The 22,539-nt window shown below is 35.2% G+C and overlaps 1 protein-coding gene across 19 annotated transcripts in view; it reads left to right on the top strand.

Annotated features, from left to right (window-relative positions):
• SLIT2 (slit guidance ligand 2) overlaps positions 1-22,539 on the top strand; it is a 263,309-nt gene that overhangs the window by 214,592 nt on the left and 26,178 nt on the right. For 9 of the 19 annotated variants that reach the window (XM_039550993.1, XM_039550975.1, XM_039550983.1 and 6 more), the window contains 10 exons: positions 1,131-1,199; positions 3,166-3,237; positions 3,454-3,525; positions 6,136-6,207; positions 8,722-8,885; positions 11,136-11,168; positions 13,977-14,101; positions 14,233-14,330; positions 15,734-15,873; positions 19,722-19,748. In XM_039550993.1, the coding sequence (XP_039406927.1) occupies positions 1,131-1,199; positions 3,166-3,237; positions 3,454-3,525; positions 6,136-6,207; positions 8,722-8,885; positions 11,136-11,168; positions 13,977-14,101; positions 14,233-14,330; positions 15,734-15,873; positions 19,722-19,748 (872 nt within the window). The remainder of the gene's footprint in view (positions 1-1,130; positions 1,200-3,165; positions 3,238-3,453; positions 3,526-6,135; positions 6,208-8,721; positions 8,886-11,135; positions 11,169-13,976; positions 14,102-14,232; positions 14,331-15,733; positions 15,874-19,721; positions 19,749-22,539) is intronic. The other 10 variants (XM_039550989.1, XM_039550988.1, XM_039550984.1 and 7 more) reach the window with 4 other exon arrangements.

Raw genomic sequence — 22,539 nt, 5'->3', positions numbered from 1 at the left:
AGACATTAAGCCCAAAATCAGACTAAAAATGTCTCTTTCAAAGACTGCTCTTAGCTCAAGCTTGTTGCAAGTATTTGGATAGCAAAAATACCTTCTTTGTATAGGGATAATGAGGGTGTAGTTTCCACTTGGGTTCCAGGAAACATATGTAATACCACCATCAGCAAAGTCATTTGCCCCAGCTGAGAAACTAAAGGCCTTTAATCTTCTTGCCACTATCTGCTTCATTTCAAACCATCAGGTAAATTCAGCACTTCTTATCATCTCTAAACTACTTGCCCAGGTTACATGAAGAACCCCTCCACTTGTACTTTATGTCTTGCTGCACACTGGAAGCTTTTTAGGCAAGGTTTGTTACCTTTCTCCACCTGTAACACAGGTGCTGATACAATTTGATGGCTCTGTACCCATTAACTCTAAGGATGAGAAGGTCTCTTATTGAGAATTATGAGCATGGAAGAAGAGTGAGCAATATAATACAGGAGCTGTAAACCTACCAAGACGGGGAAAAAAAATCTAACTTTTCTAGTGAAGGGTAATTGATTACTGTTTTCAGTCCCTAACATACTTCATAGGAATAGGATTGTAGCGCGTGATGTATCATGAAATATACAGGGATAAATTAAGGAAGGTGACCTGAACCACAGGCACGACAAATGAATTTGCTGTTAGAGCTAAAACCAGACCTTGCTCTTTATACTGTAAAGGATTTCCTCTGCAATGTCAGAGTCTGTTTCTATTTATGATAGCTAAAAATCCACACTCACTGTGATTTGTGCAAGTCAGATTTACCTTTCCTCTGTAGGCATGTGGGAAATGGAGATGTTAAAGACCTCATTTTGCAGAGTCATTATGAAGTAATAGAAACTATAATGCAAGAGATGATTTTTACTGTGTTACTTCATAATATGCATTCTATATGATACAGTAGCATTTGGATCTTAGGCTACAAATCTTCAGTTGTGCCTCTAAAACCCAAAATTTGTAAGCATGTTTTCTTATAAAATGGAAATAGTATGCGTTCATTTGCTATTAACTTTACTGTTGGATACTGAGATTAGTAGATGAAGACGCTACTATGCTATTTTAATGAAATAAATAATGCTCTTTGTTTTGTTTTTCTGGTTTAGATATTTGGATGGAAATCAGTTTACCCTTGTTCCAAAAGAGCTTTCCAACTACAAGCATTTAACACTCATGTAAGTAGTTTTGAAGCAACGTTCTTTACTGGAATTAAAAACATAATAAAATACCTTACTCAATTATACCTGAATTTATTTAAAAGAAAAAGCCTGTAAAATGTATCATATCTTTCAGCCAATGCCCAACCATATTTTATAATGTATATTTTATTCTACTTATCACATCCTACATATAATATATTCAGTCACATTTTATGAGCATGGGTATTTATTCCAGTGATTACATCACAAAATAAATAAGCAAAAATTATAGTTGACTTCAAAAGAGACATAAGATCTTATAAAGTCAGGGTAATTGTTTCTCCCACAATGTATGGTGTTCATTGTGTATGGACACAAGGAGAGAGCTTGTCTAACATGCCTTGCTGCCAACTCTACTGCTGACTCACTATGTGATTTCAGGCAAAACCCTAGTTGCTCTAATATTTATTACCTCTACCTCATGAATGGTTTGAATATGATTTCTGAACCTTTTAAGTGTACAGTGAGAAAAACAGGAAGACTGTAGATGTAAACGGCTGTAATTCCGGCAGTAGTTCCATGGTCTTTGTTAGGACTATAAAAATTTATACCAGCTGAGGCTGAACTGTGTTACATTCTGAAAGCATTTTGTGGTTTCATTATAATCAGAATGAAAAGTGGAGGGGAGTAACAGAATCTCTTAAATTTCGTTTTTCAGCGGGTTTAGAGCAATTCAAAAATAAGAGTTTGGTTTCCTTTATCTCATGTTAAACAAAAGAAGTCACAATCACAAATTTTTAAAAAACCCATACTTTCAAAACTTTTTGTATTTTTCAAATAACATCAGGAAAAAAGCCTTGCAATATTTTCAAGTCCATCCAGTGTAGAACTTGTAGGAAATCTTTGTGAATTGTTTAGACAAGTTATGAATAGACGAACAGTAAATAGAATGCAAATGAGTATTAACAGTCTCCATTTATCAGACCTGCAGGGCACATTATTTTAAATTCTTTTGTACGTTTACTCATACTGCTGTTATGTAGTCGGGAATGTTCCTCAGCTGTGTTTGGAAAAAGAAACCACTATTCATAGTTCTGTGGCCAAACAAAGAATTACATACAAGTCTCCTGAGCTCCCAATTAACAAGGAAATTTGTTTATTTTTAACTTTTTCTTTCTCTTATGAATATATTGCTCTGTTATACTTGCCTTATATGTTTATTTTGAGTCAGTCATCTTACATACTTTCATGAAAATTTCAAGTGGGGAAATATGTATATTGCATAGCTATTCAACAGTACTCTTAAGTTAACACATCAAGGTTCCCTCAGAAACAAAGGCAGTATTTCACCACAAAATACATGAAATAATAGTTAAGTAGTCAACATAAAATGAAAAGTAAAGCACAATATGAGAACAAAGAACAGAGAGTATTCCCATTTAATGCAGCATCCTTTAAGCTACCAGCATACCACTCCAGATTCCATCATATTTAAGATTTTATTCATTAGAATATTGAACAAAGAGGACCTTAAGGCTTTATCTGTAAATCTTAGATAGAGTTCTTTATAATAATAGCTCTGGGCTTTGATGTCTTCCACATATAAGTGTTAAGTAGAGTATTAAATGATATTTACTTAGGTGTCATTAGGGACATGACTGGAATGACTTTCCCTTTAAAAAAAAATCACTTTCATTTTTGTGCTTGAGTTTATGAAGGATTGCATTATTAACTTGGTAGCATGATGAACATTGCTGTTGTATTAGAATGCATTGCACTGCTTTTTCATCTGTGTTGAAATGAGAATGCTTTTTATTGATCAAGCTAAACACTTGCTGGGCTTGTATATGGCATGTGAAAATAAAAACAGGTGCTGCTTTAAATAGTTATATCAATGATGATACTACTTCTACTAATGAAAATATATCTGTCATTTTAACTTACAGTGGTTTGGGACTGGGGCAGTCATTTTAAGGTCTGAATTTCTGAATTTATTTTTTAGAGATTTAAGTAACAACAGAATCAGCACTCTTTCTAATCAGAGCTTCAGCAACATGACTCAGCTGCTCACCTTGTAAGTTTAAACATGTAACAGTGACTCTTTGGAAGCAGTGGGGTTTTTTGTCTTGGAAAGAAAGGGCATTTAGTTGATTAAAATTTGCTTGGTTTGGAGGCTGTAAAATAACTTGTTTCCTAACTAGCTGTGTGTGCAAAAGCTGATTTTGGTCATGCTCTGCATAGTTTATTGAATGACTGATACCCTTACTGACAGCATTTTATATATTTTCAGAATTCTTAGTTACAACCGCCTAAGATGTATCCCTGCACGGACTTTCGATGGGCTGAAATCACTTAGGTTGTTGTAAGTATTATTTTTTAATCATTGCTATTTTCCATAATTTTTATTTGTGTACAGAAGATAGCAGAACCGTAGGAAGTTAGAAGATTTTAAAACCTATCAAATATTTGAGAAGTGATAATTATGTAGCCTTAAAAACTAAGTGGCTTCATTCTGGGGACGTACAATCTCAAAATGCTGCACAAGAAGTGACCTGATGCTGGAGAACATTTTATATACAGACATGCACTTTCTACTTTTCTGATTTTTAATGCCAGCTGTATTTCTTTTTTTTTGTGTTATTTTCTTCCTTGTTATAAGCATTAAAGTGTAGCAGAAATGCTGTATGTATAAATTCCTTCAGTATATATGAGGGGGGTTTGCAGTTGAATTTTGAACCCAACAGTAAATTTCTTTCTGTCTTGTTTCATTTAATGTGGGAGTAGTTCCAAAACCATGACATCATGGTTAAGTACTGAAAATCAGTAACTTTACTTTTTGGTTGAATGAAAACTTTCCTTTTTACCACTAGGAAAAACATGGTTGACAGGGCACAGAAATGGACAAAGGAAAATAAAGAACAGTCAGTCTCATTTACAGCTTCACTTTGTCATTAAGTAAAAAGCCTGCAAAAATTCCTTTTCAAACACCCACAGCAGAACATGTAATTTTGGCCTCTAATACTGTCCCTGCCCAGCCCATGGGGTCCCACGTGCCCCCACAGTCGCACGCGTGGGTTCCATATCACAGTCGGTAGCAAAGAGTCGAGAAGGGCATTTGCGTGAGTTCCGGCAGGAGCATTTATTGCTGCTACACTGCCAAAGGGTGCAGAGGCAAATGCCAACATGATCCCGAAACTCACAGTTTTATCCAGGGGCGGGGAAAAGGCAGGACTAGGGAACGGGGACCAGTGGAGAAACTCTGGGGGAGTGACGAGGGGTAGAGGCCAACAGCCAACCGGGGAATCCAAACTGGGATAGATTAACATAACAGAACAAGCATCCTGGGAGAAGCCTTTTTGGTCACCCTAACGTGAAGAGGTATTTGTGGTACTAGGGACTTGTCTTACTGAAAACTCTCTGTCTCTTGTAATGTATGTTCACCAGCCAACACAGGCCTCCATTTGGGTAATTTATAACCATATAAATACTTGGTTGGATTAACTACCTCAAGCATGGCATTTTTTAAGTGTGCTTTCATAACTTCAGTTGTTCAATATAAATATAGATAATTTCAAGAACCATAATTCTATATGTGTTAGATATTCATGTAACTGAATAAATTTCTAGAAAAGGAGAGATACTTTTCACAGATTTACAGAATAAGCTGAGTTGGAAGGGACCCACAAGGATCTTTGAATCTAGCTCCTGGCCCTGCACAGCACCATCCCCAAGAGACACACCATGTGCCTGGGAGCATTGTCCAAATGCTTCTTGAACTCTGTCAGGGTTGGTGCTGTGACCACTTCGAAGGGAGCCTGTTGCAGTGCCCAACCACCCTCTGGGTGAAGAACCTTTCACCAATATCCAGCCTAAACCTCCCCTAACTCTGCTTCAGCCCATTCCCTTGGGTCCTGTCACTGGTCACCAGAGAGGAGAGATCAGTGCCTGCCCCTCCTCTTGCCCTCACAAGAAAGCTGTAACTGCAGTGAGATCTCCCCTCTCTCCTCCAGGCTGAACAGACCAAGTGACCTCAGCCACTCCTCATATGGCTTCCCCTCAAGGCCCTTCACCACCATCATTAGTCTCCTTTGGACATTCTCTAATAGTTCAAAGTCTTTCTTATTTTGGCACCCAAAACTGTCCCCAGGACTTGAGGTGAGGCTGCCCCAGTGCAGAGCAGAGCGGGACAATCCCCTCCCTTGCCCAGCTGGTGATGCTGTGCCTGATGGCCCCAGGACACGCTCGGCCCTCCTGGCTGCCAGGGCACTGCTGACTCATGTTCAGCTTTTGAAGACCAGGACGCCCAGGTCCCTTTCTGTGGCGCTTCTTTTCAGCATCTCATTGCCCAGTCTGAACCTACATCTGGGGCTGCCCCATGCTGGGTGCAGAATCCAGCACCTGCCCTTGTTGAACTTCATATGGTTGGTGAAAACAGCAGCTTTTCTACAAAAGAAATATCACTATTCCCAGTAGTGATGCTTATGGAAATCTTTCATTCTCTACCTCTGCTATCAAATTCAGACAAAAATATTAATACTTCTATTAACAGTCAATGCCTGTATGTTCTATGCATTCATGAAAGATTAAAAAGAACATATGAACATTATTAATGCAAATTTCAGGGAGCTGCTGAAAAAAATCAGAAACTCTTTTTCTATCTGCTATCTCTAGATCCAATCATTACTTTGCAGAAGTGTACCTACTTTTATCAACTTGTATTTTTCAATTTTAAAATAACCACAGTATTTACATTTCTAATGAAAATCCAGGATGCAAAAAATCAAATGATAAGTAGGCTGCCAGGTAGAGCTTACCAAAAAAGAAACAAAAACCACAAACAATTGGAAACACTGAGGAACTGGAAGAAAAAAAAAATGTGAAAAACTGAAAACTGTTGAAAGAAGATGAAATTTGTCAAGTTAACCTGATGACTTTTATGCATTGACATTATTGTGTCTATTTCCTCTTTAAGGTCTTTACATGGCAATGATATTTCTGTTGTTCCTGAAGGAGCCTTTAATGATCTTTCAGCATTATCACACCTGTGAGTATTCAGCTGGTATACTGTATTTTTTTTTGTTATGCTTTGCAAATTTCATATAGTCAAACAAAGACATTATGCAAAGAACTTCTCTGGAAGAAGTTTATGCAAGTGTAGAGGCTGGGCATTGTTGCAGTGGGCAGGGCATGGGCCAGAGAGGTGGCAGCAGCTCACCAGAAAAATCCTAGGCCTGCTGCTGGGCTGCCAGTTGAACTTGTGTGCCCTGCATCCTTATGGCAATGAAGGCTAGAGACACTGGGCTGAATTTGAAAGTGAGCAGCCAGGGGATTGAGGATACTGATCACTCCTTTCTTCTTGGCCCTCCTAGGGCCACATCTGGAATATGTGTTCAGTTTCTCCAGTACAAAGCAGATGTTTATGAACTACAGCAAGTCCAGCATAGGGGCAAGCAAGTTTGGGAGGTGGCCGTATGAGCTGTAAAGAGAAGCTACAGGAATTGGGCTTATCCAGCCTGAAGAAAGGGATGCCAAGGAGAAACCTAATAGTCTTCAGGCCTCTAAGGATTACATCGATGAAGAAGACTCAAGTGCACAGTGAAGAATCAGAGTAAACCATCAAAACCTGCAACAAGGGAAATTTGATTGAACATAATGAAAAATTCTTCACTGTGAGGATGGTTCAGCCAGGTTGCCCAAAGAAGCAGGAGAATTTCCATCCCTGGGGATCTCGAGAGCTGTTAGAAACAGCCCTAAACAACCCTGACTGCCAAGGTAGCCCTGCTTTGTGCAGGAGGTGAGAATAGATGACCTCCAGAGTGCTGTAAATTATTCTACGATTCTGTGTCGGTGTCTGTTGACACTAAATACATCACATCTGATTTCAGAACATAATTTGAGGCAATAGTTTTCTGGTTTTTAATTTTCTTTGGGAACCTAAATGAGAACAAGCTACCTTTCTGCAAACCTCGTGTTTATGGATAGTTAAGACTTTGAGGAGTAAGTTGACTAGTGCCTTTAGATATATCTGGGGGTTTAAGTTTCTGAACAGCAGCAGTTGTTAAAAACTTAATTATCTGTTTCTCATTCAGTATTGGACATTTACATTTAGCTTGCCATTTCTCAGAAATTTCATACTGATTAAGCTCCCAGTCATTGATAATTCATTCAAATGCAACTATTTACCTTACCTGCATAAAATATCAGTAAAACTTACATAAATTTGATTGTTGCTGGTATTTCTTTCTTAATGGATACCAGTTATCCTTGTTAATATTCTTATTTTAGCAGAGCAATTCTGTTATCTCAGTTCAGGCTGACATCCACTTTTGCAAATATGGAATGGACAAATTCGAGGTGTTTCTCCTTGCATGGGAAGTTCCCTTGTCACTAAGTCTCATTTTTTACTGCTCATTTTTTTACAGGCTCTTAAGCCTGACTGAAAAGAGATGTATATTTTCTTGAGTTCGGCTTGAATGTATTAAAAAGTCAATATGAGAGGGCTTTCTGCTCAGTGAGGCAGAGAAGAGCATGTCAGCTCTGGTAGTTTCTACTGCCTTTGCTTGCCAAAGACTTACTTGTATCTCTAGAAGATCCACTGATTCAAAGCTGTGGAACAATCTGAAGAAAATTACTGAAACATCTAGAGAAGGAGGATGTTCTAATACTGCCATTTGATAGTGTTCACACATGTTGAGATTATCTGTTAAAAGTTCCATGATTATTTCTGAAAAGGAACATGAGTACATCTTTACAGAATAGCACAATGCTTCAATCCTCTGAATTAACTACACAATGTGCTATTGTTTTCAGAGTTTTAAGAGTATTTATAGTTTCTAGCAGAGAAAATAAACACTTAAAAAGCTGTTACAGAAATTAATTCTGAAAATCTCTAGCTAAATTATTTTTTAATTTAAAAAAATCAGAAGGATCATCATTTAAAGAAATGGCTTTTCTTTCATAATGAGGTAATTATTATGTAACTACCACAAAGCCAGGATAATGTAGTTTTATTTACTTACACAGCAGAGAACTCTTACAGAATTCTGCACATAGTTGTGAGTTCAGTGAGAGAGCTCCAAAGAGGAAATAATTAAATCAAATTTGTAAGCTTAGAAACAGATGGTTTGTACCAGCCTGGGAGCCATAAACTGAAAAGGAAAAATACCAGGGCAGAACTCTGTGGAATTGTCTTGACTGCTTCGGAAGAAATACTTTATACTTGTTAACTGAATTGCACAGTATTAGTCTCACTCTGCTGATGCAGCTGATCTTTGCTGTTACAAGCTAACAGTGAAACACAGCTAGCTGGTATTGGCTCATCAAAGTTCACACATAGTGCTGCTAAGAATATCTAGATTTCTGGACCAAGTTTCTACTAAAACTATCACTTCTTGATCTAGAACCCAAATCCAGACACTTAGTGCTCTAACAGGCATTTTGGTGGTGGGAGAGCAGGTTTGGGTTTTTAATGGTTTTTGCCAACCCATTCTCTGCCTTCTTTTTTAAAACGCAGCCATTTAAAACTTGATTCCCTTTTTTATTTGTCTATTCTCCACAGGGCTATTGGAGCAAATCCTCTTTATTGTGATTGTAACATGCAGTGGCTATCTGACTGGGTAAAATCAGAATACAAAGAACCTGGTATTGCACGTTGTGCTGGTCCTGGAGAAATGGCAGATAAACTTCTTCTCACAACTCCTTCTAAGAAATTTACTTGCCAAGGTATGGTTGTTATTTTTTTTTCTCTTTGAAGTGTCAGTTTTTAACTTGTACAAATAGTTGAGCTGTGAATTAGGAGTCGTGTGTGCTCAAAATACGTTTATTATAACATCTTCACTCAGTTTGTCATTATTACTCAGTGAGATGGCCTTTGGTTCCACTCAGGAAATGTATTTATTTTAAAGATTTTAATTCCTATTTCTTTTAAAATAGATAGAGAAAAAAGTATTTGGATTTGCAGTATAGTATTCCTCATGTATACATAGTACAACATAGTACAGGAGGTACACAGGTACTTTGTACTGCCCCAGTCATGAATAGAGTTTAAACATCTACACTTCCCTTAGCCTTTTTCCTTCAAGCTGTTCACTGTAAAAACTGTAAATACATTGATAATCCTTGCAGTCTGCAATTAAATGCATAATATGTCTCTGATATTTCAGAAGAAAGCACAAACCAAACCGAAAATGAACAAACAAAAAACCAAGGAAAAGGTAGATAAAGGAATGTAATAACCACTCTAGAGGCCTCATTCTAAAATGCTGTTAAACAGGCAGGTTTCTCAGGGTATTTAACTCCATGTTGGTACCAGTGTTGCTGGCATTTGTATCACAACCTGTACTATTGTCCATTAATTCCTAGTTTCTTTTTCTCAACTGTACCATTACTTTTTAGAAAAGTACACTTTTTACTTACATCAAGTGAGAACTTTGTTTGTTTACTGTTTAATCTTCCTCCTTTCCACTGATTTATCTCTTCTTAAATATTTTGAAAACACAGAAAGCTTCTACTGTAGCTTCATTTTTCATGGGCCTGATTTCAAAACATTAAAACTCCAACTGAAAAAAAACCAACCAATTATGTGTTCTTACATTTTTAAGCCATTACTAAGCTCATTGTGATTTCTGAGGCATCAGATGAATATGATCTTTAGTCTTGTAGAAGTAACGTAATGTCTAGGTAATCTTCAAGCTGTTTTGACTTATTCATCTTTTAATGTATCTTCAAAGGTGAACTTTATCCCTTTGTCATTTTGTTCTTAAAAAAGCCGTGGGACTTTCTCAGAGTTTGTCTTATCCAAAGTTGTTCTTTACTGCACACTTAATCTATTCAATCTTTTCTCTTTAGACTTTCTGTCAAAAAACTTTTTGTTTTTTTTAATATAAAAACTACTGGAAGCCATCTTGTTACTTGTGATGCCAGTGAATTATTTTTCCCTCTGAATCCTTCTTGAAATTTTTCAGCATCACATCTCTGAGGTCATGCCAGTGTTCATTGCATATGACACTCATCTGTTGTAAAGTCTCTTAACCTCATTTTAGATAGGACATTTGCTGGCCAATCTGATTGTTTTCTTTGCAAACATCCACTGAACAATATTGCAGATATGCTTTTATTGCACACTGCTGTAGGGATGAGAGTGAAAGAATATTTGCATGGACATGAAGAACCTGTTTAGTTATTTTCCAGCTTTTTCAAGGGGTTTTTTTTACAAACTGTATCACTTCTGCTTACAGTCATTATGTTTCTGTCAGGAAATCCAGAAAGTATATCTTACTCCCTCTTGCCCATCAGAAAATATCCTTTATACTATTATGCAGGGTGAGAACTGTGTATTTGTTTCACTTCCAAGAGAGGAGATCTGGTATTATGGATACCTTTGAAAGAAAATAATTTTCCTGCCACTGTCATATGAAGATGCTCACAATTGCAGATTGCAGATCAGCAGCTTCTCAGTGACATGATGGCCCTGTAAGACATTTTGTGTCTGTTGCTCAAAGTAATTTTATCTTTTGTTTAAAAATAAACTGCTGAATAATAGAAATTAGGTTCCTATTAGAACCAAAATTTTTGGCTATGAATAAAAGGGCTGTTTTCAGAGTATCCCTTGATGGTCTGCTACTGTATATGTATTTACAGGAAAAGAGTAATGTGTAATTCCCTCTTATCACTATCTATGGATCTGACTGATAGTGAAATGGGTGCTTGAATTTTACCTACATAATGATAATTCCCAGTGAAAATGGCATTTTACAATAAAGTCTCATCCAGTTGTAAAGCTCAGCAAAATCACTTTGCCTTACTCTAATTTTCTGAATTCTTTTACTGCAGGAATCATCTGTTAATATTTTCTTCTTCCAGTTATTTTTTTGCATTTGTGGGTGGGTTTTTTCTTTCTTTTTTTTAATGTGGCCTCTAACAGCTTCTCAATCTTTTGCTTTTACCTCTTTGTCATCCATGCCCTGCTTCTAGAGATTCCAGGGCCTTGTGGTTTTCTGATACCAGGTAAGGTTATAAGTAGATCTGGAATGGGTGATCTGCTTAAGAACAGACCTTCTGACCTTCCTTTTGTGTACCTCAAGCAGACTTCTCTCCTAAGACACGCATGTTTACTGTCCGTTTTTCCCTGTGATGAATTTACAGCTGATTATTCATGATATATCATTTTATGTATATATATAGCATATTGTATGAACAGTTTTTTTATTTCAAAAGTCTGGATTTAAAATCTGAAAGTTATCTAACTGAAATTATTACTTCCATTGCATTGTACTAAAATTGGTGATTTCATTAGCAGTGTAGATACTGCTTTTGAGGCCATATGCAAGAGAGGAGTCATAAAATGTCAGAGCTCAAAGTTTTTGTTGGAACAGGTTTCTCTAGAAGCTGTTTTGAGAGGGTTTGTGTCATAGGTTTTCTTAAAGCATCTTAGCTACATGCATGTCTCTGTGTCAATAAAATACTATCAGGTTTTTTCTATTTACAAAAGAATTTTTTTTCACAGGGCTTATTCAAGAACATAGATGTCTACAATTTGAAAAACTAAATTAAACAATAAGTTATGAACCAAATTCTTTTTCACATACAAGTCTTTTAACACGTGCAAGCAGAAAGAGGAACACTATAGTGAAAACACAAATAGGTTCCAAAATTGTCTTTGCTTTTTTTTGATCTTACAACTGAAGAATGATAAATCAAAATACTCATTTATATTGGATACTACATATGTGTTAGTTTGAAATAAATAAAGTATGAAATCAGATAATGTTGTTTACTGTCTTGTTGAGACTTAGGTTCCCATTTTCTGTCTGTGTTTTGGAAGTGAAATTTAGATTGCTAAACCATTTTGGAACAAGACCTTAGTTATGGAATGTTTTTTAATTTGTGCCAATTAATTAGCATTTTATTGCATGAAAAGTTGAAAAGAGGATATAGTATTCAGAATAAACAGAAGCAAGGATTGACTCCCAGGCTATAGTGCATTGTTACAAATTTTTATGCATGTGCCTCTTTGACTTAAGTTTTTTCACAGAACCTCTTAATGTACTCCATAATCAGTAGTAGACTAGAGTACAGTCAGGACTTTCTAGATGTTGATTCTATCATGTTTATTTCAACTTTTCTACCTCTCCTGTGTGCTGATATAACACATACTTTAACTAGCTATAGATTTCTCTTTCAAAATAATGTAATGAAGAGAAAAAATAATTAATGATCCATACAGATTATGGCTTTGGCAGTAAGCACTTTATCACATATTACCATGTTCTGCTTGCAAGCTGTGACACAGAAGGATACCAGCAACTGCAGATTAAAAAAAAAAAAAAAAATTAAAGTCACCCACTCTTTGTCTAACACTTCCTACTGGATCCTTACAACCACATGGCTTCCTTCCAGGCCAGCTCCTTTACAATTAATCTGAGATTAATTTGCAAAGACAAATCAGAAAGTTAGGCAATCTAAGTTTAAAAATAGAATAAAGCCCCATATCTCAGCAAATCCCTTTCAGCTTGGAAAACTCTGCAGTTTGGCTCATTTTGTGTAAAACCTGTTACGGAGCCATCAGACATTAGCTCTTGCAGGTCCCAGGAGTTTGGGGTCTTTTTTCCATTTAGATTAGAAGAAATCACTGTTTATTCCTTCAGAGGAACAATTCACCTGTGGGTAACTCAAGGGTTTTTTTAATAGGGGAAATCTGAAATCGAACTGGAGGCAGTATTGTCATTAAGCCATAGAGTGGGTGATAGAGAATGTATCTTCATTCTCTTAATAGGCATTTGGCAAAGTCACCCATTTTCTCTTACAGTAATCAAACTTCACAAAAATTATGAAAATTAATGATTATTTGTACACAGGTGTTTTCTAACATTTAACAAGAAACCAGTGATTTCTGTGGTTGCTTGACAAAAAAAAAAAGGTTACCTAACTTAAATATTCACCATAAAATGCCTTTAGAACTGGAAAACTACAGGGGGAAAAAAAAAAAACCAACCTAGAAAACATCTATATAAAAGAGACAAGATTTGTGTAAGTCAAAGCTCTAAGTCTGGGTTCTGAAACTTAGGGTTTTGTCAATTTTCGTTTCTGAATCCTTTCACTATAATCATTAATAGAAGAAGCTGGCCTGCAAGCATGGATTGCAGTCTTCATTTGCACACAGGTTCAAGGTACAGTTTACATAATTTGTGGGCTCAACTAACACAGTAATGCACAGAACAGTGGCTGACTTCTAAGGAAAAAAGACACAGTATAGAGCTATTTATGGTGAGATAGCTTGGACAATGAATTTAAATTACAGTTTGCAGATGTTCAAGAAATTTGCAGGCAATTTTAACATTTCATTTTGCCATCTCCGTGATCCTGCAGATAAAAAAATAAGTTAAAGCAAAAATGCATTTAAAAAAGTGTTCTCTGTAACACCATCATGGGAAGGATTGAAAACTGTGATAGCCCGTTTCCTCACAGGCAATTCCTACCCCATATCAAAGCAAAAGCTGAAATTGTATTCTTCATTTTGTTAGTAGAAAGGGAAGGTAATTTTCATGGATTATAACTGTACAGCTTTCATAGAATAGGAATATGGGAATCACTTTGGTGTCAGCTTCTTAACAAAAACCGAAAAGTAATACTTACCAAAAATCCAATCCCAAATTTATTTGGTCGCATCAAAAGAATTAAGGACAGTTCAGCATTTCATTAATACACCACAAAGTCTAAAGTCTATTTTAAAATTTAAAGCAACATGGCAGATAGGTCCTGTCCATGGTAAATTAATAGTTGTTTGTTTCTGACTATCCAATTTGTATTTTTAAGGGCCTGTGGATGTTAATATTCTTGCAAAGTGTAATCCCTGTTTATCAAATCCGTGTAAAAATGATGGAACCTGCAATAATGATCCAGTTGACTTCTACAGATGTACATGCCCATATGGTTTCAAGGTAGGCACTGCATGAAGAGGAAAAAGCTCACTGAAATGTAAGCTTATCCTTAACAACCTTGAAGTATTCTTTGTCTCCCTTCCACTAGTGTCTGTATTTTCCTCTTACATTATATTTGTTGTTCCCTGTAGGGTCAAGACTGTGATATTCCCATTCATGCTTGCATTAGTAACCCGTGCCACCATGGTGGAACTTGTCACTTGAAAGAAGGAGAAAAAGATGGTTTCTGGTAGGTTTTTGAATTGTAATAACAGGATGGAAAACTACTGAGATTTATATGGTAAAATAATGTTGGTGTTAATCTTTAGGTTCCCTGTGTTTGCTGGTAAGTGCACCACAAAGGCAGATTTTTAGCACTTGGGAAATGTTCTGAACATTTTGCCATCCTTGGAAAGCTTCTAAAGCTTTGAATCAGTTAAAAACAATAACAAATGATTGTAATTAGTTGAGGCATATCAGGTCAAGACACATAGTATTGACTCCATAATGCTAATTAATAGCTAGCTAGATCCCTGCTGAAAAAATCTCATCATTCATCTGTTGTTGTGTGTATTACTTCAACAGACAGCATGTAAATGATAAAATGTAAATCCCAGTGAAACAGAAAATTAATGATTCATTTGAAACTCACTATGCCAGCAGATAAACATGCTGTGAGCATTTTTAATCTTGAGTTATTTAATCACACAGTACAATTACTCCAGATGTACTTCATGAATTATGAAATAAAGTTCTTTAGCATTCTTATGTGAGATTATTAGTCATTTAATAATCTATACCTCAAGCTTGTTAGAAATGACACTTCAAAAAGATACAATTCATTATCCTGCAATTCATTATGGCATTATTCTTACTTTTAATCCAAATTCTGCCCAAGGATTAAATAGTCTTCTATTAAAAATTAAGTGTATACATCTTAATACTATGCCTCAAGAATTTAAATTGACATAGTCATGCCTCAGAATTTGACCTTTTTCATTTATTTGTTTGAACACTACATATTTTGAAAATCAAAACAATCTCATAGTGAAAGCTTCAGAAATTATAGATAGTGCAAACTACATGAAAATGTATGTGCAGTCATGTTTGAGTGACTTTTACTATCTATTTTGATGTATTTGTTTTGCAGAAACATGATTAAAAGCAAAAAATAAATTACTGCTTTGAAAAATTTATACAGAATTTGGTTTTTTATATGAATGCATGTACGTTAAAGAGAGTTTATATTGGTGCACTTAACTGAATGATTGTGGAAAACTATTACATACTAATCACTGATTCCGGAGTATTTTCCATGTATTTAACCTTAAAAAACCAAAAGGATCACTTTCCATAAGAAATATAATCTTATAACGTAAAGGAAGCATGCTTTTCAAAAGGAATGCTCCATGATTTAATTTAGCAGGGTCCTTAAAGTAAAGACAAAGGTATGACTTTAGAAGTATTTTTCTGTTATTTAAAATACGAAAAATACTTTGGGATTGTTTAATATAAGGGCTTTTTACATTATATCAATCATGTTCTGTTATGGAATATTATAATTCTAATATAATTCTATTAGTTTCAGAACTTCTTGTCTGGATTCCCCATCTAAAGTGTCCCATGTGGTTATTTGGTTTTCTGTATTAACAGGTGCACTTGTGCAGACGGATTTGAAGGTGAAAACTGTGAAGTAAATGTTGATGACTGTGAAGACAATGACTGTGAAAACAATTCTACTTGTGTGGATGGAATTAATAACTATACTTGCCTTTGTCCACCTGAATATACAGGTAGGAGTATAAGAGAAAGCACAGGTAATTCCAAGAATTCCTAGCAGAACAGTAATATTTTCCACTTTGCAGGTGAATTAGTAGTTACTCTACAACTGACTTAATACCAGGTTTCCCTCCATATTTTTCTCCTGTACAGTTTGTAGTCAAAACTAGAGTTAATGTCCACTCAATAATTCCTTTTTTCGTTTTGAAATTACAGTATTCTTATATTTAAAAGGTCATTCAAAATGTGTTCCTCCCTACTGTTTGCCTAGACACCTCAGTGGAGGACCTCTGTAGCTGTAGAAATCTGAAAAATATTCTACTTTTATCTGTAATCCTCATTTTACTATAAAGAATTTGTCTGTGCCATTGGGGAACTGTGTTTGGCTGGATGCTGTCCGTCCTGTACTCCGCTAGAAATATTAATACCGAGTGTGATGCTTCCTGCACAGAATAAAAAGACAAGTGTCTAATTATTTGTTTCTATCAGTTGGCAGCCAAGCCAAAGCATATCCTTCTCTTTGTGACAGAGGATCTCTTGCTTGCTGTCATGGTCTCTGTAGGAATGAAGGATAGTTGGAAAAGCAGCACAGGGGAAGTAGATCTGTTGTTTGCATTGAAATGTTTTATAGCTTTTCTAACTAGACACATCTATTTTCTATCAGCTAGCTGACCACTAGAAGAACATAGAGCTTAAATTAATTATAATTTGAAATGCAAAAAAAAAGAAATGTAAGATCCACCATAATTTGGGAATTAACTCTACTCAGTTATCCTATATTTTTACTTTAATCAATGAATCAAAGTTGAGCTCTGGGAAACTGTAAGGAGAGGTGAAGACATGAATTAATTTCCTTTATTGAAAACCCAGATAACTCCTTTCTCATGCCATGTGTTTCCATCACTAGTTCCACAAAATGTTGGATTGCTCCCATGTTTCAAGGTATTCAGATTTAAAGTCAGAATTTAAGTATTGGGAATGCATAGTGAGTGAAGATGTTAAAACACAGGTATAAGAAATACAACTTCATAATCTAATATAGGTATTCACCCTGTACTTATTCTCAGTAAATGTTTGGTAGAAATTCCCCCATGCAGGATAAGCTACAATATCTAAAGCAATAAAAAAGCCAGAAAGCTAGAAAGCTATTCAACAATAAGTGGATGATCCATATCTGGAACGACAGACATAATCTTCTCTTAAGACAAAATACTGTTTTGCCAAGTACCAATACCTTAACACCTAAGAGCAATTGACAATTCAAGCCTTGGAAAGAAATAACAGGCAACAGCCTCAGTAAGCAGAAACAGGTGTTTTCTATTTCTCCTACAACTAATATTTCAGGTATATGTGAGTCGAATTTCAGCTCCCCAGGCATCAGTTGCTATCTCCTTTAAAATGGGATCAGGTATTCTCTTGTGTAGGCTGGAAGAATGTAAAGCAAAGTCACATCAGTCCAGTATTCCTCTTCAGCAGCTTCATGCTAAGAGGTTTCATGTATCTATTGCATAGCAGATAATTCACTTGCAAGTGCATTCCTCCTCTGCAGCTTTGCAAGTGTTTTTACCTATGTTGCTCATTTCTACATTTTCAACCTTATTTTAACTTTAACTGCTAGAGTCAATAGTTTTCTGCATTCAAAGTATGCCATGGGAAGGACTGCTTTTTATTGAATATCCATAAATTGGATACAAAGGATTGTCTATATGTCCTAGACTAAAACTTTGATTAAGCGTGCCTGTTGAATTTTTGGAGTATTGAAAATGAAATGTAAATTTTAAATTTACAGTTGAAATAAAAATTGAAGTATTTCTCTATATATCTCTATGGATAGAGCAAAAAAGGAGTGCATAAACATTGATAAAATTTTTGCTGTTGGTATTGCAGTTCTTTAATCAAAATACAAGAAAAGGCATTTTTAAATTTGTTTCATAGCTGTGCATAATTTCACTGTAATCATATGGTGAGTTTTACAGATACAATACCTGCTCATAATCTCTACTGAAGTCAGTAAGACACATGAATAGGTGAGAATCTTCTCACCAGCTCTAAAAGAAATCTAATCAATCTATTTCTAATCAGTACGTTTAGCCTCCCTGTTAAAAACTGTTGAGAATTTGCACTAGCTTATCAGACTTTTTTCAACACTTTTTTTTAAAAAAGACCTTTTTTTAAATGCATCACTAGAGCCTCGACTCATTTTATAGAAATTGTAGCAAAACTTTAGGTTTTCCATTATACAGAATAAAGTACAGAATTCTACAATATACTATCTATCATACAAAGCATCTAAGAATAAGACACAATGTGTGAGATCTTAAGTGATTTTTGAAATAAATTATAAGGTGAAATGAAACATTGAGCTAGCCAAGGGGTCCCCATATCTGTCAACCATGGTCTTGCATAGTAAATAACCTTCAGTATTAAGAATTAAACTGAAAGCAGTCTGGACACATCAGGATCTAAAAAGGGTAATGTTCAGAACATAAAGTAATTGTACAGTTTCCTCAAGTGTGTATGAGGTACCAAATAATTTGTAGAACTTTTCTTCCTCTCTGGCCTATAACCTGAGTTTAAAGATAAATAACAGAATCCCTGTCAAGTACGTATAGAGTGATTTTCATGAGGAACTTTGTAAGCATTTGGTTTTTGATATCTGTCCTAACAGGTTAAAATCAGATATGGATATTTCTAATGTTTGTTTTTTTTAAGAAAGGTATTTTTCACTAAATGAATTCATGTACTAGCTGGCCAAAAATCTGTTAACAATCAAGAAAACAGGCTATATATTCAATATATACAAAGATTTTTAGATTCGCAGGTGTTGATCTCTAGCATAGAAAGTCCCTGAGCCGTAAGTGGCACAGTATATAATACTAGGAAAATACTACTGTAGCCTTGTCCTTTCCTCTTTTAATTCTGTTGGCAATACCCCGAATCATCTTTGTTCAAGATGTCACAGCGTATATGAACTCAACATGGAATTGCACCAGCCCAGAATATTTTTCTGGGTGAATGGTTATCTGCAAATACGCTTTACATTTCAGCAGCATCGTGTAAGGAAGAAGTCAGCTGAGACCTGCTGGTATGAAATGTAAATCATTCTTCTATAAAGTCTTATTTTTATGAGGGCTTGTTAGAATCCAAAATGAACTGCAAAGAATGTTCCAGTGTAAAACTGTCTCTTTTTGACTTTTCTAACAATTCCTTGAAAACCAACACTTCTCAACTATATTGTGTTGATTTAAAAACAAGCAATTAAAAAGCTTATTGTGCTGTTGCTTAAGAATCAGGAATCCATTTTTCTCTGCCTCAGTTAAGTTTTACAGCAACCACCACAGTTACAGGTGGAAAGACAACGAATGGTATTTGCACTATAATATGAGCTTTCTTAAGACTGTATCTGTGAAACAACAGTAAGCAAATGGAATCAACAGACATTCAGGTGTCTCATGAAGCCTGGAGAAATAAAACATTCAAAATACCTCACTATGTCCTGCACTCTTTAATCTTGCTATTCTCTTAACATTACCATGTCCTTTATTTTAACCTCAGTCTAGTAAACTTCAGGTCATTTTATGTACATTCTATAGATTACAGATAATCATTTCTCTTGCTCATTGTCGTCAGTCATTAGACCACAGAACTAACTGATCCAGAAGTAGAACCTCTCTTACGCCGCTGGTGGCATGTACTTCTTACCTTTCTGTTTGTTTTGTTCTGCTGGAGGTGAGACTTTGAAGCTTGCTTCATTTGCTGTATCAACCTCTCTGCTGCTATAGTTGTGCATTAGCTTAATGTGCTATGCTGTCATATTACAATGTAAAAAGTCTCTTGTCTCTTCTGTCTTTGTCACTGCAAGCTGCTAATCTGAATGAAGTGGAAAAAGGTCAGTTGTCTTTTAAGCCTATTTTCACTTACCTTGGTTTCTCACTTTCCTTTTCTTAAAGGTGCATGGATTTCAGTTATTACAAATGACCAAATAAATCGTATATAGATATAATTTAGAAAGCTCACTGCAAATCCTCAAATTAGGCACTTGGCTGTTGCTGTGAATACATGTCCAAAGAATGTTGTTGAAGATGCAGATTGCTGTGCAGGAGTAATTTAATACTGCATTCATTGTCTTTTTTTCAGATGTATTAAAAACTTGTGCAGACACTGATACAGGACTAAAAAAAGCTTAAATTATTATGTTCTGAAATCCTTATTCGCCTCACCTTAAAGCCATCCCTTGGTTCTGTGCCAATGTATTCTCTGTGTTATAGCACTTAGCACTGTTTTGCTTTAATTTTTTCAATAGATTGTGTTACTAGAAAACATGCTGGAGTATCAAATGGCAATCTTCTTGCTCATAATTTCTGTGGCTTTTTATTTGCTGTAAATATCTTAAAAAATTGAAATAACCATATTAATCTGGGGCTGTGGTAAAAGAAAGGTAATATTGAAGAGATTTATGACACTGACTTTGGGTGTTTAATTTTTAATGTTTTTTAAGTTTCTGCTTAGCACCTATCACACTAACAGACGTAAACCATCTTCTCTGCAATCCAATCATATATACAATCTGAGACCTAGCATAGTTAGTGACAGTACAAAGTTGCATATTTAGTTTTAAAAGCAAATTAATAATTTTGTGGTGTATTTGCCATTAATTTGATAAATATATTTTCAGTTTTTAAAGCAATATAATAGATTATATATAGTAATGAAAATACGTTCATTATCCATGAAGTAACATGTTGAGCAAGACCGCAATTATATCATCTATGTTGATTAATTTAGACCTCTGATGAATAATTACTACAACATAAACTCAATGTAAATTTTCTCTGTAACTGAAGCAGAGTATAAGGTATTTCCAGAAAATTATTCCAACCATAGGTTTTCCATGCTTAAACTGTCTTCCATTTAGACATGTTGCTGTATTTGCATTTTATTACTACTCATGTGGACAGCAAAAATAGCCTGCTGTTTTTCTTGTTTATTACACAAGTGTGAACTGTAACATATTAAAATTACTGATTATAGAAAGAACAAAGTCCTCACAAACAAATTATCAAACATCCAGGGGACGTGAACTAAGTTCAGCTCCAAAATTAAGCAGATGTGCATGTGATACATATTTATATTAGCTTGCCAGCTGAACATGAAAGTTACTGATAGTTTATAAGTTGCTTAGAGGATCAGTCAGTTTTATCATGAAAGACATCTTTTGAATTTTGACAGTATTAAGAAAAAAAAAGGGATCATTTCAAGCAATTATCTCAGTTTAGGCAAGCCTTAGAGACAACCTTCCTGCCACTGCAATAAAGGAGCTGCTTTACTACTTTGAATTCACTTGCTAATCAAATAAGTACCTTCCTGAAATTTAAGCATGCAAGTAATCAAATGAAAATCATGTGACATCAAACTTGATAAAAAGTTTAATAATTTCATCAAATTAAATCATAATCCCCATCCTTGTAAGAAGTGCATGTGTTACATATTCTTAGAATAAATAGATACATTTGTTACTCTTGCTTTTTATCACTCATAAAATTTTCTATTTCATCTAGTTTAATATACTTTAAATGACTGTTCTATATTAAAAGCTCAAGTAGTAAAGTAATTTTACTGCATTTGCATAAAGGGGAATTATACATGATATTTGTGGCACCTAAGCTACCTGCTACTGGTTTAATCACTGCCATTACTCATTCTGGTCTACGATCCACCCTTCTGTATACCTTAATTGTCTTAAAGCTTACTTGCCTAAAAGTTACTATTTCTTTGCTGTTATCAAGCAGCAAATGTAAAACAAATAGAAATGTTAAACTAAATAAGCCCCGTCTGACACTGAGATCCACAAGCACAGGGGTTAGCTAGAAAGACTTACGAGATGGTGAAAGATAGGAACAATCCAGCAATTTGACTCTGAAATTAAATTCCAAAAATATATTTAGATTTATGATTATAAAATGCATCCTACTGTGACTGCAAACTTTTGTTAATTCTAAGTAATTTTGTCCCTCATATAGTAGATACTTTTATTTGTATTTTCTGAATAATGAGTTTAAGACCTGAAATAATTTATGTTGTGTACTGTACATTGAACTCAAGGCTTAATAAAAATGCAGCAATTTTCTGTATATGGTTTGTTAAATGGCACTGACATTTTCCAACCCCTTATGTGCTCTATTGGCTATTTGAGTCGCAACATCAAACAGAGACATCCAGTCACAGAGTCAGATAGTGATACCTAATTGATAAAATATAAACACTACAGAAGTTGACTCACAGTATATCATAACTAAGCTCAGAAGCTGGAATGAATATATAAGCACACATATAAAATCCTTCTATTCTAGTCTGTGGTAGGTATTTGGTATTTTGACTTTGGAAGAGGAAATAATTCTTCTAGGAAAAACCTGAGTTTTGATAATTAAAACTGACTACTGTTGCTTTCTCATTCTCTGTCTAGTTTTTGTTCAAATAGCAAACTCAGCCTTGCTAATAATTTAAGGGTGATTTTAAACTTGTTTCTTCAAAACCTTGCCTGTAATTAGCAATGTGCTATTATATTCAGAAGCCTATGTCCATTTTTGTTAGAGCTGTGCTCTTCATTCAGAAATGTAGTGGCTGACATTGCTTTATTTTAAATTTATTGCCCAATTATTCAAAATAACAAAGATGTAAAT

The sequence above is a fragment of the Corvus cornix genome, chromosome 4, assembly GCF_000738735.6.
Source record: "Corvus cornix cornix isolate S_Up_H32 chromosome 4, ASM73873v5, whole genome shotgun sequence".
NCBI classification, from domain to species: Eukaryota; Metazoa; Chordata; class Aves; order Passeriformes; family Corvidae; genus Corvus; species Corvus cornix.
Note: the sequence above shows the minus strand (reverse complement) of the source record. Positions and strands in the feature narration are given on the sequence as shown.